General features: G+C 32.7%; 6 protein-coding genes across 7 annotated transcripts; 3 read left to right on the top strand and 3 right to left on the bottom strand.

Moving 5' to 3' along the window:
• The first annotated feature begins 917 nt into the window (after positions 1 to 917).
• LOC124494723 (uncharacterized) lies at positions 918 to 3,058 on the top strand. Its single transcript, XM_047057979.2, has 4 exons — positions 918 to 1,770; positions 1,941 to 2,123; positions 2,182 to 2,334; positions 2,426 to 3,058. The coding sequence occupies exons 1-4, from the start codon at positions 1,717 to 1,719 to the stop codon at positions 2,489 to 2,491; spliced, it is 456 nt and encodes a 151-aa protein (XP_046913935.1). The 5' UTR covers positions 918 to 1,716; the 3' UTR covers positions 2,492 to 3,058.
• Positions 3,059 to 4,113, bottom strand: LOC124494721 (uncharacterized). The gene is made up of 2 exons (XM_047057977.2): positions 3,930 to 4,113; positions 3,059 to 3,868 (listed from the first exon to the last, which is right to left on the bottom strand). The coding sequence occupies exons 1-2, from the start codon at positions 3,967 to 3,969 to the stop codon at positions 3,156 to 3,158; spliced, it is 753 nt and encodes a 250-aa protein (XP_046913933.1). The 5' UTR covers positions 3,970 to 4,113; the 3' UTR covers positions 3,059 to 3,155.
• A 569-nt stretch (positions 4,114 to 4,682) lies between these two features.
• Positions 4,683 to 6,641, bottom strand: Uev1A (Ubiquitin-conjugating enzyme variant 1A). 2 transcript variants are annotated; one of them, XR_006959236.2, is made up of 5 exons: positions 6,228 to 6,635; positions 6,011 to 6,162; positions 5,826 to 5,951; positions 5,500 to 5,769; positions 4,948 to 5,441 (listed from the first exon to the last, which is right to left on the bottom strand). XR_006959236.2 is itself a non-coding variant. In XM_047057980.2 (4 exons), the coding sequence occupies exons 1-4, from the start codon at positions 6,241 to 6,243 to the stop codon at positions 5,629 to 5,631; spliced, it is 435 nt and encodes a 144-aa protein (XP_046913936.1). In that variant the 5' UTR covers positions 6,244 to 6,641; the 3' UTR covers positions 4,683 to 5,628. The 2 variants fall into 2 exon arrangements, 1 of the variants encoding a protein (XP_046913936.1); XM_047057980.2 differs by having other exon boundaries at positions 4,683 to 5,769; positions 6,228 to 6,641.
• Positions 6,642 to 6,963: 322 nt separating this feature from the next.
• GAA1 (glycosylphosphatidylinositol anchor attachment 1) lies at positions 6,964 to 9,297 on the top strand. Its single transcript, XM_075729364.1, has 2 exons — positions 6,964 to 7,654; positions 7,730 to 9,297. Exons 1-2 carry the CDS (start codon positions 7,132 to 7,134, stop codon positions 9,160 to 9,162), a joined length of 1,956 nt encoding a protein of 651 aa, XP_075585479.1. The 5' UTR covers positions 6,964 to 7,131; the 3' UTR covers positions 9,163 to 9,297.
• Positions 9,274 to 9,912, top strand: LOC124494726 (complex III assembly factor LYRM7). The gene is made up of 2 exons (XM_047057981.2): positions 9,274 to 9,526; positions 9,618 to 9,912. The coding sequence occupies exons 1-2, from the start codon at positions 9,274 to 9,276 to the stop codon at positions 9,659 to 9,661; spliced, it is 297 nt and encodes a 98-aa protein (XP_046913937.1). The 3' UTR covers positions 9,662 to 9,912.
• Positions 9,662 to 11,535, bottom strand: LOC124494718 (uncharacterized). The gene has a single exon (XM_047057974.2). It carries the CDS (start codon positions 11,533 to 11,535, stop codon positions 9,910 to 9,912), a length of 1,626 nt encoding a protein of 541 aa, XP_046913930.1. The 3' UTR covers positions 9,662 to 9,909.
• Between the last annotated feature and the right edge of the window lie 94 nt (positions 11,536 to 11,629).

The following is an 11,629-nucleotide window of genomic DNA, read 5'->3' as shown; positions in this document are numbered from 1 at the left end:
AAATAATATAACAAGAATAATGCATATGCTAATCTGCTGATCTACAAAAGCAGCCATGGCAATAGGATTTTCAAATGTATTCAAATAAGTGGAAATATTTGGATTCTCTAAAAAGTGAGAACACCACACTCGATCGAATAGAATCGATGAGTTTTAATTGATTATTTTTTTTATTAATCAGTCTGTCTCTCTCTCTCTATTTTTTATGTATCACTGCAGTAAAATAAATACGCATTTGTATAATAATCATATATCTCATGATAACTGGCGATTGCAACTAAATAATGAAATATTTTTCTCCTTTCCATTATAAATTTTTATTTATTTATTGATTTTTTTGTTGTATAACGTATTCCAATATCTAACTATACTTTGTATTTGGGCAGACTTTGATCCGTTCGATTATAAATAATTTTTTTCTCAATGTCTCTGACTGAATGTTTGTCAACTGTCAATGACCAACTGACTGACAATGGTTTATGATTATGAATCATTAAATGAATCCATTCATTATTACAGTATAGTAATCACGTCCGTTTTACTGATAATGATGATGATGATGATCTAAATGGAAAGTAAAAGAATGGCGACACCGCCCAAAAAAACTAAAGAAAATAACAAAACCGAAAAATAAACCAGTCACCTTGATGTGTGGTGGATACACTAATGCCCAAACATCTGTTCATCTGCCTGCATATTTTTTTTCTCACCAATAATCACCAACCGAACCAAACGTTGGTTCGATGTTTGTTGGGGGAGGGGGGATAGTTGCCTGACTGAATGAATATTGAATTTTGATCCTATATATTTTGAACAAAAATTTTGCACACACAATACATTCATGAAATCATACATTTCTGACATCCTATTTGAGTCGTCGTAGTCGGTTGTCGTGGTGCTAACGAAAAAAAGTTTCCAAAACGAAAACAAATACAAAATTCAAAATGGCAAACAAACAAAATTTTACATTAGCAACTACCCATATTACATTGAATTTAAAAAGCCATCATCCATCCATCCGTGATGAATTGACAACGATAATCATTATGAAAACATAAAGTGTATGGAAACAACCCTGAACATGTGGATAGAACAGAAAGAAAGTTACATTCCAATTCATTGATAGCAACATCCATTTGTCCAGTATTCACTTTTTAAATTTTACATTCGATCCATTCTACAATTAGCATCCTCCTACACACACACACAATAAAAACTTGTTGAATTCATCCATACACACATATGTTTGTATGTGTTTTTCTTTTTTTTCCAATTTCGCTTTGGATGGCTGAGATTCATCGTGACCTTGGAACATCAACAACAACATCAGCTATTGCATTTCGTGACGCGCCAAAAAAGAAACGTATATATTTGTAAGTGTGTCACTAAACTATTCTACGTATATAACATAAATACTTGCTAGTTTAATTTGCAAAAAAAAGTGTGTGTATCTCCCATCCCAATAGTTGCTACTACTTGGCATCTTCGACACCATCAAACCACCACCCAATCCTTCTAAAAAAAAAATATTGGCAAAAAGTCTTCATTTCATTCATTAGTATAATCTTGTGTTCACTGTTGCTTATCGAATAGTTTGTTCGCTTGGTTTTTTCCGATTTTGTTTCGTGAGATCTTTTTTGTTTGTTTGTGTAATCATACGATTTTTCATTTGTACCAGATATCAATATAGTCTTGACGATCTGATATAATTTAATTATGCCTTCATCCAAACATCTTAACTATTATGGCTTTTTGGGCCTATTTGTCTGTGTAAGTTCCGTTCTAATTCTAATTATTAGATTTTTGATTGATCACCGATCATCATTAAATATTTTTGTGTCCAATTTCCTGTGTTTGTCTTTGTACTTTGACTTTTTTTTTGACCATTTCTGTTTGAATGAATGAATAAATTTTGTGGTTTTTTTTTGTAATAATCATAGCTAGCAACAGCAGCCAGTTTTTTCATCCTTAAAAATGCTGATTGTAATATCGGCACTGGCCAGAATTATGACAAATTATCACCAATACAAATAGCTGGTATCATTACCGGTGGTATCCTTTTCATTTTGGCCTTTTTCAACATCGCCAATGTTCTTTATGATATCAAAATCGTTTTCTTCCTAGTAAGTTGTCAATTCAAATAATATTCGAAAAAAAAATCAATGAGTAATTGATTTTCAGGTAGTAATCGCCATTTTGGGGGTAGCCGGCGTTATGTTTTGGGGAGCATACATTGCTTTCAGTGAACCATGCAAAAGCGTAATAGGAATCAATACATCTATCTTTTCGAAGAATGCATTCGAAGCTGAAGATGGTAACAATATTGCTGTCATGGTAAGTTTTATTATTGCCATTCATTTGTTTTCATAAAATTCGATTCTATATTAATCTAATAATAACCCTATCATCATCATCATCATCATAGTTTTTGGACATTATTGCCGGTTTAATGTTATGTTCGGTTGGTTTCACATTTGCCAAACGACTCTAGAGATGAAATTTATTGGTGGCCATTTGTCTTGAAAACACCACTTGATATGATGATTATTATATATGACCACAATATATCTACACACGCCTACTCACCACACCCATTTATTATATACACATCTATATTTTATAAAAAATTATAAAAATGGTTAAACAAAACAAAACAAAACAAAAAAATTATCTACACCCACACTTATACACATTTGGAAATTTTTTTTTGTGGTTGCTTTACGTTTTTATTTCAACTACTACTATTTGCAACTAATAGATGCCTAACACTTACACACACACACACACAAATTTGGAACAAAATATGAAAAAAAAACTGAAATCTTATAATTGACAAAAATTAAATTTCGAAAAAAACGTACATACTCTGAAAAAAAACAAAACTTTGATATGTTGAAAAACAAAATAATGTAATAATCTATGCAAAATCCCAGGAATAAAAAAAAATAGTCGTCAAATGAAAAATCATACCATGAAACATACCACCATACACTCAATTTGTAATCATCATTTATGACGCCAAAGAAAATAAATTCAAATGTGGATAAAAATTGAAAAATTTTTTTTTCATTGCTTTAAGTTTGTTCATTTAATTTTATTTAATTTCAAAATCGATTTTATTTGTATTGATCTCATTTAATCAATCAATCAATCAATCAGTCAATCCATACATCGAAATTTTCCTGTGTGGTTGTTTCGATAATATGAAGATCAATATTTTTTTCTTTAGCAAATTCTTCCAATTGATGATGATGATGTTGTTGTTGCTGTTGTTCATCATTACGACGATGTCGTCGTACAGATTGTTCAGTTGGTAATTCTTCCTTTATTTCTGCCGTTGTTGATTCAATTACATCGCGCACTGCTCGATGTTGTTGTTGTTGAGGTTGAGGTTGTGGTTGTTCATTTTCTTCTTTTGGTCGTTCAATCGATTTATATGCACAGACTTTTCGTTTTACATCATATATGGTGTTTGGTGGACATTTAAAATCATATGGATAACCATTAACGCATTCATGAAATTTTGTAGCATCATTTTCATCCGGATAGAAACCGTCCTCTTTACCGGTACAATTGTATGTAGAATTACCATGATTTGGTGGTCGTTTTGTTGGAGAATTTGGATCAAATATACAAACACCACGTGTTTCATCGAAAATCAAATTCGATGGACAATGGAATGGAAATGCCAAACCATTTGAACATTCATAAAATAATGTACGATCATGTTCGTCACCAAGCAATGTACCATCTTTTTTATCCACACAAATGGTCAAATTAGTTGGTTTATTATCATCGACGTTAATCATTCCTTCGTCCAATTGATGCATGCCGGCCAATTCGGACACTGGTAACATCCATACTGAAACTACAAAAAAAAATTTGAATAATTAAATGTTAATCAATGAAATAAGATTATGGAAATCTACCGATATAGAATGAACAAAATAGAAAATAGAATTTAATCATTTCGAATAGTTTTTCAATTTATCAAATGTCGTTGTGATAAAGTAATGATTACGATTGATATTTAAATTGATGATCGATTTGTCTTTTATAGTTTTCTATGGATCATAAATCAGATTATTATAATTACGACGACATTCTCATTATAACTGAATCTTGATATCTTTGTTTTGTTGGCCACCACTTAGTAAGAAATCAAATCTATTTATCTCATAAGCACATAATACTTAAGTGGAATAGAATCGAATCATCACATATTTAAGACAAAAAAGTATCAATTTCTAACCTAGAAAAACCATAGAAAATCAGAGAAAGCAACATCAACCAAGTCATTGCACGCTATGTTCTGTATATTATATTTCGGGAATCCAGATCATCATCATTAAACAAGTGTTCAAATTACGGGCAACAACTAGAAACCGGATGGTCGCGATGAAGACACAAATACAAATATAGGATAATCAATATTTAATAATTATTACAAAAAAACCCGATTGTTTTTGCATCATCTCATTGTTAAGAAAAAAAACCATTATATTTGATCTTAAGCCAACAACAATGACAACGACCAAACACGATGATAATTTGATCCAATTGATTGGCCTTTTTAGACTAATTCGATTGAATTTTACTGACATTTCAATTTTTTTTTAAACCCTACAAGCTCTCGCCATCTATCGGTAATGAGAAAAAATCTTTAAATTATTTAAAAATAATTTAGAAAAAACATTATTCATGTATAATAATGGAAAATAATTAGTTGCAAATATTATCATAGATCATAATAATAATAATAATAATAGATAATGGATCAATTGTTCAAAAAAAAGAACAACTATTAATGTAGTATATGCTTGTTTTCCATATATTGCTGCTGATGCTTGTTGTTTGCTAATTGTAATGAACATTGTGATGATATTGATGCGATTATCGCAAAGTGGAAAAAACTCAAATAAAAAAAAAGAAAGAATTGAACATCAATCTGGAATAAGAATCGAAGCAGTAAATGTTACTTCGATATTATTATATCGTGAAAAACGAAACAAAGAGAAAAAATTTTTGAATAGAAAAAAAAAATTAAAAATATGCGACATTATTTCAACAGCAAAAATTTGAAATCAACATATTTTAAATTGTCGGATTAGGTGTGTATGTGTGTTTTCAGGCAAGATGTATAAATGTGAAAGGAGATAATTTTTGTGGAAAAAAGGGAGAAAAAATTGTAACAATTTTGTTTTTGTTGACCTTTGCTTCCAGTGTTTTTTTTGTGTTTCTTCGTGAAGAAAATAGGAAGTAGGGGTTTTATTATCAAGATAGATGATTGGGGATTGGGAAGTGTAATGACAAATGAATAATGAATGACAATGAATAGATGGAAAAAACGACAAAGCTGAGATTGCGATGGAAATGATCATATGATGATGATGATGATGATGATGAGAAAATCCTAGGCACCAAAGACATCTGTTTGTTTGCTGATTGGTTTGTTAAATAATAAGTTGGTAGAGAATCGTACAATCAAAATCAACACACCTTCGTACGTAAACAGATCGACATACAATTTGCATGTGAATGCAAAGGTATGGATAAATGGATGGATGGGGCACGGATCGTTCATTCATTAATTAGATCGATCGGTTGGATTACTTTAGTATAATTTTTTCAGAATGTTGTTCCCTCAGGTGGTTGATTAAGTTTCATATTCTCCTTCAATGTCATTGCTCGTCGAAGCTCTTGCAAAATGGTCTTGATTGAATAGTTACGTTGCCATCGATTCAACACTGATATGGCACGACGATCGACCTATGAAATTCAAATTTATTTAATGTTTAATTTTCAAATCAAATAAATCAACTTACAGCTCCACTGGAATCATTGACACCGTTCATCTTAATTTTCGATATAAAACGAACGTTTGGTGGTTCTTCCGGATAATTTGAACCACATTCAACTTTTAGGCTATAAATTCGATTTTCATATGGCGTCTGAAAATATATGGGGAACAAATTTATAATCGATTCAATAATGACCAGAAAAAACTTACTCTTGGTGGTCCAATTATCATACCGGTCCAATATGTTAAAGTCATATCAGAATCGTCTTCAAGACCCCAGGAAATGGTCCCATCACCAACACCTTTTTGTCCTTGTTCCAATTCTTCCAAGAGGCGAAAATTTCGCGGTACAACTACCGATGCTGCGGAATGAATAATTAAATTACTTGACAATGATATACAAGAATTAATATTCATTCAGACTTACCTCCGGATGAATTCATAGCAATTTGAAAATTGAAAAAATCAAATCGACTAAATGTGGATGAGTTGTTTGATTTTATTTATTTTTTTTAATTTCAAAAAATTTTTAGTTTAAAATATGGTCTATTTTATTTGAAATTTTGAGCAGCACTTTTTAAAAGTTTGAATTTTGTGAAATTCCCTACTTATTTTTGGAACGAGAAAAACAGGCTCCAAATGAACCCGATTAAACTTAGGACAAGATAATCTTTCTCTACTTTAAAAGTTGAAAATAATTTACACATATAAGCAGAAAGAGAGGAGTGATCGACCAAGCAATAATCATTGATTTGATCAATAATCAGAAATTTCACTTCTTTCTTTTCATTCACATTGTCTGGTTGGTTTCTTGGTGGTTCGACGATACACACACACACATAAAACACGATGTTCGCTAACGATGAGCGGTCACAATGTTTACATGGTTTTACTTCTTATGATCTGGGTAGAAGTAGACTAAATGTTGTGTCATAGCAGCATACGATTGTGGTGGATCAATTTTAGATCATTATGCAATAACATTCACAAATATGATGTGTTTATACCATGCTATTGATTTTTTCTATACATATCACAGTTATAGTCACAAATATAAGCTTATGGAATGCTAACATAGCATTGTTTATGAGGTACCCTAATGTTTATCGAAACGTTAACAATTATGTTGAGATTGTAGCCAATCCTAAATCGTGATGAGCCATCATTGTGCCGGTGCATGACCATATCGGCTGTTCATAAATGAAATGTTTTAAATAAAGTATGTATGTCAAAAAAAAGCTCTAATTTATCGCCAGAATCGATCTATAGATTGTGTATGAGGTATATATTCTTTATATCATTCATAGTTAGAATCACAATCAGAAGAAAGAATGAGTATCCTAACCTCTGACGATAATAACAAAGCGTTAACTTTCATCAAGAAATTGGTCAGATTCAATGTCATCATATCTTTGATATCATATTTGGCTGGGTGGTCATTTTTTGCCTATTTAATCCATGAACCACAGAAAACATCATTCCATGATAATTCATTACTACCAGGATTGGCTAGCCGTGAATTTGTTGCCGCTAATCAAGCCGAACGGCTTGTTCATCAGCTTACAAATCTGAGTGCCGAATTTCATGAGAAATATTTTCCAGTGAAATTTTTGCGAAAACAATTTGAAGACATTGGTCTTGAAGTTTATGAACATAAATTTCGATTCACATATCCTTTCGGTTATGAAAAGCCAGCCGTGGAAGGTCTCAATCTGTATGCCATCTTTCGGGCACCAAGAGCTGCTAGTACTGAATCGATTGTAATTTCGGCACCATATCGATCGCCATCCAATCCAAATGGTTCAACACTGCCATCGATCGCTTTAATGTATTCGTTGGCCAAGTTTTTTAAAAGTAAATATAATAATTTTACCTCTATTTACTGCTTTTAACTTTTGCTTTACTCTCCTCTTCATTCATTGCACTTAGCCAAAAATTATTGGGCCAAAGATATTATCTATCTGATTTCTGGTAACGAACTTCTTGGTATACAAGCCTGGCTACAATCTTATCAGGGTCTAGAGAATCGATTCGATCAGTATCTACAATCGGATGTTCTCCTTGCCAAAGCAGGTGCCATTCAGGCTGCATTGAATCTTGAGCTCCAATCATTTTCGCCGCCATATGTACAGGTGAAACTCGAAGGTCTTAATGGACAACTACCGAATTTGGATTTGTTCAATGTTGCTGTTGAACTATGTAATCGTGAAGCAGTGCCCGTAGTATATCATGGCGAATCTTTCTATATGACTGAAAATGAATGGGAAAATTGGAAGCGAAAAGCTCGTACGATGGTATCAATGATGGCCACGCAAGCTACCATGCTGCCAACAGGTGCCCATGGTTTATTTCAAAAGTATGCCATTTCAGCCATCACCTTAGAAGCGTCTGATCGACGAGCCAAATATGTTATGGTAAATGGACTACAGCTAGGTCGATCCATTGAAGGCATTGTACGATCATTGAACAATATGATGGAGAAATTTAATCGAAGTTTTTACTTCTATTTACTTGCTTCGACTCGTCGATTCATATCGATTTCATCGTATATGATCGTATTTGGTCTTTTGGCATTGCCCCTCGCATGTCGTTCTCTTTTCTATTATTTTCAAAGTTACAATAGCATCGGCCAACATATCACCGGTGATAATAATTTTGATTTCTGGGCCTCTTTTAAGCCTTGTGTTCTTGCACATTTGTTTGGTTTGTTAGCTGTTGGTATCGTTCCTTTGGTTCTTACACGATTGAACATTTTCAATATGATTATGTTTGATGTTCCGGTAGCAATATTGGCCTACGTAATTTTTATCATATTGGCCATTATTTCATTGAATTTACCGGGATTAATGACAGCACATGCTAAAAAATCAATTAACCAATATAATCTACAATCAATGGTTACTCTTCTAAACACTTTACTTTTGCTGACGAGCATATCTTTGATCAATATTTCATTAGCCATAGCATTGGCATCAATCTATGTGCCATTATTGTCCATCTTTTCGATACAAGATCACCATCGATCAACGAAATCTTCAACATTGTTACGACGCATATGTAACCTTTTCAAAACAATAACTTTATTATTAATTCATCCAATCACACTACATCTTATTTGTCTGTTTGGTTTGTCCATTTGGATGGATCCAGATTTCAAATCATTACGTAAACTGCCAATCAATGATTTGCCTTTATTACTATTGAAACATTTGAAACGTTCTTTTCAATCACAACCACGAACAATGATGAATTTCATTGAAGATTGGTATCTTTTTGATAATTGGGCATTTCCAATCGTTTCTCTATTCCTGTATCCAGTTTGGTTACAATTATGGTTTCAATCTTTTACAATAGTCATCTAAATTTTTTGAACTAAAAAATATTTTAAATCCAACATAAAGACTGTTCGTAAACAATGTATTCGAATAAACTAAAGTTCAGCTGTTTTTTTTTGAACATTTTGATGAAAAAAAATGAGCCAACCAGTTTTACGATCAGAAACTTTACGATGCTATAAGCAAATATTGAAAACTATTAATCAAGTTTTTCGAAACGATAATGATGCAATTCGTTTGACGTATCAAAAAGCACGAGAAGAATTTCGAAAAAGATCTCACCTTCAGAATCCAGATGAGATTCGTGAATCTATTCAGGTTGGCTATGATTCGGCTGAAATCCTTAGACGTACTGTGATACAAGCACGTTTGAATGAACGTGGAAACTATGGTAAATTATTATGATGATTATGATTATTTATAATAATTAATTGTGGTGACATGGTAATTATTTGTATTTGATTTTTTTTTGTTTATTATAGAAGCAAAAATTCAAACTGAGAACATTGATGGCAGTGGGAAATGATTTTTTTATGGTTACATTGTTCACTTTATTGGGCAAAAATGATGATGACATATATTATAAGCGGAAAAAATATTTAGATCAAAGTCAATTGATTTTGACCTAAAATGACAACACTGCAAGGTAGTTTCGTGATTAATTGTAGTTTTACATATAAAACATACAGTAAATTATTTAAAAAAAGTCATTTCAAATCATGTTTCGGCACCATGTTATATATTTGTTCAAAATCAATATATATTCAGTGATCCTTACTTATTGCTATCTTTATTGGACAAATTATCCAAACTCGGTTGTTGTGTCGAACTAATTGTCTGGCCAATAATTCCGTTTGATTCATTTAGAAACATTCGTTCAATAACCTCATTGACATTTGCCGTTGAATCATGCGAATGGACATGATGAGCTCGGAATGTCTTTTCACAATCGGTGGCAAAATCACATCCCGAACAGAGATAAACATGATGGCTGGAATGTTTTGCCGATTTCATTATATGACGTTTGATTTCCACTAAACGGTTGGCAACAAATGTACAATATGGACATTTGTATTTGCTCATCAAGTGAGCACTAATGTGAAATTTCAGATGGCTTCTTGTGGTGGCCGAAAAGCTGCAACCTGGATATTTACAATTAAGTGATTTATCGTTATCCAAATCAGCCATAATTTGCTGAATATTAGCATCACGTTTCATAGATTCGAATGTCTTGCTCGCTTCACTAGTCGATGAAGATTCTGACCTGATATTGTCTTTCTTCGTAGAAACATTCGAATCTGAAGTTTCGCAGACTAATCGTTGAAAAATTTCACTAATGCTTGCAGGTCTTTGATGGTCCGTACGGCTTCGTTTTACAGAGTGATTAAATGATTTTTTCAAAAGTGTACTACTAGCCGTTAATGGTAACGTTGAATTCATGCAATCAGCGTTTGAAACTGTTTGAATTGAGACGGTTGAAGCGGCCATTTTATTTTCATTGCGATTTCGACGATTTTTTGCATGATCTCGCGTAATGTTGCTACTATTGTTTGGTAACGAATGTTTTTCAGCCAGATGATCATTAAGATAGGCATTGGATGTAAAAAATAGAAAACAGAATTTACATTTATATGGCACATCGAATGTATGAAACTGATAGATGTGCATGTAAATTTCATGCCGCTGAAATTCTCGTTTGGAATCAATTTCACAGTGATGACATTGGTATTTGAATCGTATTGAATCATCGGGCATTGTTGTAAATGAACGAGTACATAGTTGAAGATGACGAGGAATACCCGATCGCGATACAAAACAGTGATTCAATTTATGAATGAATAGTGCAACCTGAGATTTGATTTCGAAATTACATTCATCACAATATTGTGATTGATCTTCGGAATTTCTATGATAAAAGGGCTGAGAATGTTGCTCTCGTTTTTCTTTTTGTAGTTGCTGTATTTGCTCCCAATAGTTGGACATTTTAACATTATCAGTCATGGCTTGATATTGACATTCGGTGTATGCTTGACGAAGTTTTTCAATCTCGTCCTGTAATTCAAGATTTTGTTTCTTCAGTTGTTCCAATTCTCTTTGCATACAGGCGACATTCTTTAGATGACCGGTGGTTGATGTCGACGATGATGATTGATTCGTATGCCGCTGCTGTGGTTGTACAAATGTGGTAAATTGATTGTTGGCAAACTGTTGAATAGTTGAAGCGGTAACCGCTGCTGTCCCACGTACCGCTGTAGTTGCTTGTTGTTGATCTTGCGGTTGGACAAATAAAATCTGATGGGTATTCGAAGTTTGTTGTGGCTGCTGCTGCTGTTGCTGATAATTAACAGTGGTCATCCCAAAAGATGGTTGACCTAATGTATTTGAGAAATTATTATTCATTGGATATTTTTAGAATTTTTCCAAATATATTCAAATTCGAAAATAGAATCAGGCCTTGTGAAATTATAATAAAAAAAAATGTTGCTCAGTTGAG

This window comes from Dermatophagoides farinae, chromosome 3 (genome assembly GCF_024713945.1).
Source record: "Dermatophagoides farinae isolate YC_2012a chromosome 3, ASM2471394v1, whole genome shotgun sequence".
Lineage (NCBI taxonomy): Eukaryota > Metazoa > Arthropoda > Arachnida > Sarcoptiformes > Pyroglyphidae > Dermatophagoides > Dermatophagoides farinae.
This window is presented reverse-complemented; position numbering and strand designations above follow the sequence as displayed.

Coding starts and splice junctions, on each gene's coding strand:
- LOC124494723 (XM_047057979.2), top strand. CDS start 1,717: ATGCCTTCATCCAAACATCTTAACTATTATGGCTTTTTGGGCCTATTT. Junction 2,124..2,181: donor TCAAAATCGTTTTCTTCCTA/GTAAGTTGTCAA, acceptor ATTGATTTTCAG/GTAGTAATCGCCATTTTGGG. Junction 2,335..2,425: donor GTAACAATATTGCTGTCATG/GTAAGTTTTATT, acceptor TCATCATCATAG/TTTTTGGACATTATTGCCGG.
- LOC124494721 (XM_047057977.2), bottom strand. CDS start 3,969: ATGATTAAATTCTATTTTCTATTTTGTTCATTCTATATCG. Junction 3,869..3,929: donor ATTTTGTTCATTCTATATCG/GTAGATTTCCAT, acceptor TTTTTTTTGTAG/TTTCAGTATGGATGTTACCA.
- Uev1A (XM_047057980.2), bottom strand. Junction 5,952..6,010: donor TGATAATTGGACCACCAAGA/GTAAGTTTTTTC, acceptor ATATATTTTCAG/ACGCCATATGAAAATCGAAT. Junction 5,770..5,825: donor TCAATGATTCCAGTGGAGCT/GTAAGTTGATTT, acceptor TGAATTTCATAG/GTCGATCGTCGTGCCATATC.
- GAA1 (XM_075729364.1), top strand. CDS start 7,132: ATGAGTATCCTAACCTCTGACGATAATAACAAAGCGTTAACTTTCATC. Junction 7,655..7,729: donor GTTGGCCAAGTTTTTTAAAA/GTAAATATAATA, acceptor CATTGCACTTAG/CCAAAAATTATTGGGCCAAA.
- LOC124494726 (XM_047057981.2), top strand. CDS start 9,274: ATGAGCCAACCAGTTTTACGATCAGAAACTTTACGATGCTATAAGCAA. Junction 9,527..9,617: donor GAATGAACGTGGAAACTATG/GTAAATTATTAT, acceptor TGTTTATTATAG/AAGCAAAAATTCAAACTGAG.
- LOC124494718 (XM_047057974.2), bottom strand. CDS start 11,535: ATGAATAATAATTTCTCAAATACATTAGGTCAACCATCTTTTGGGATG.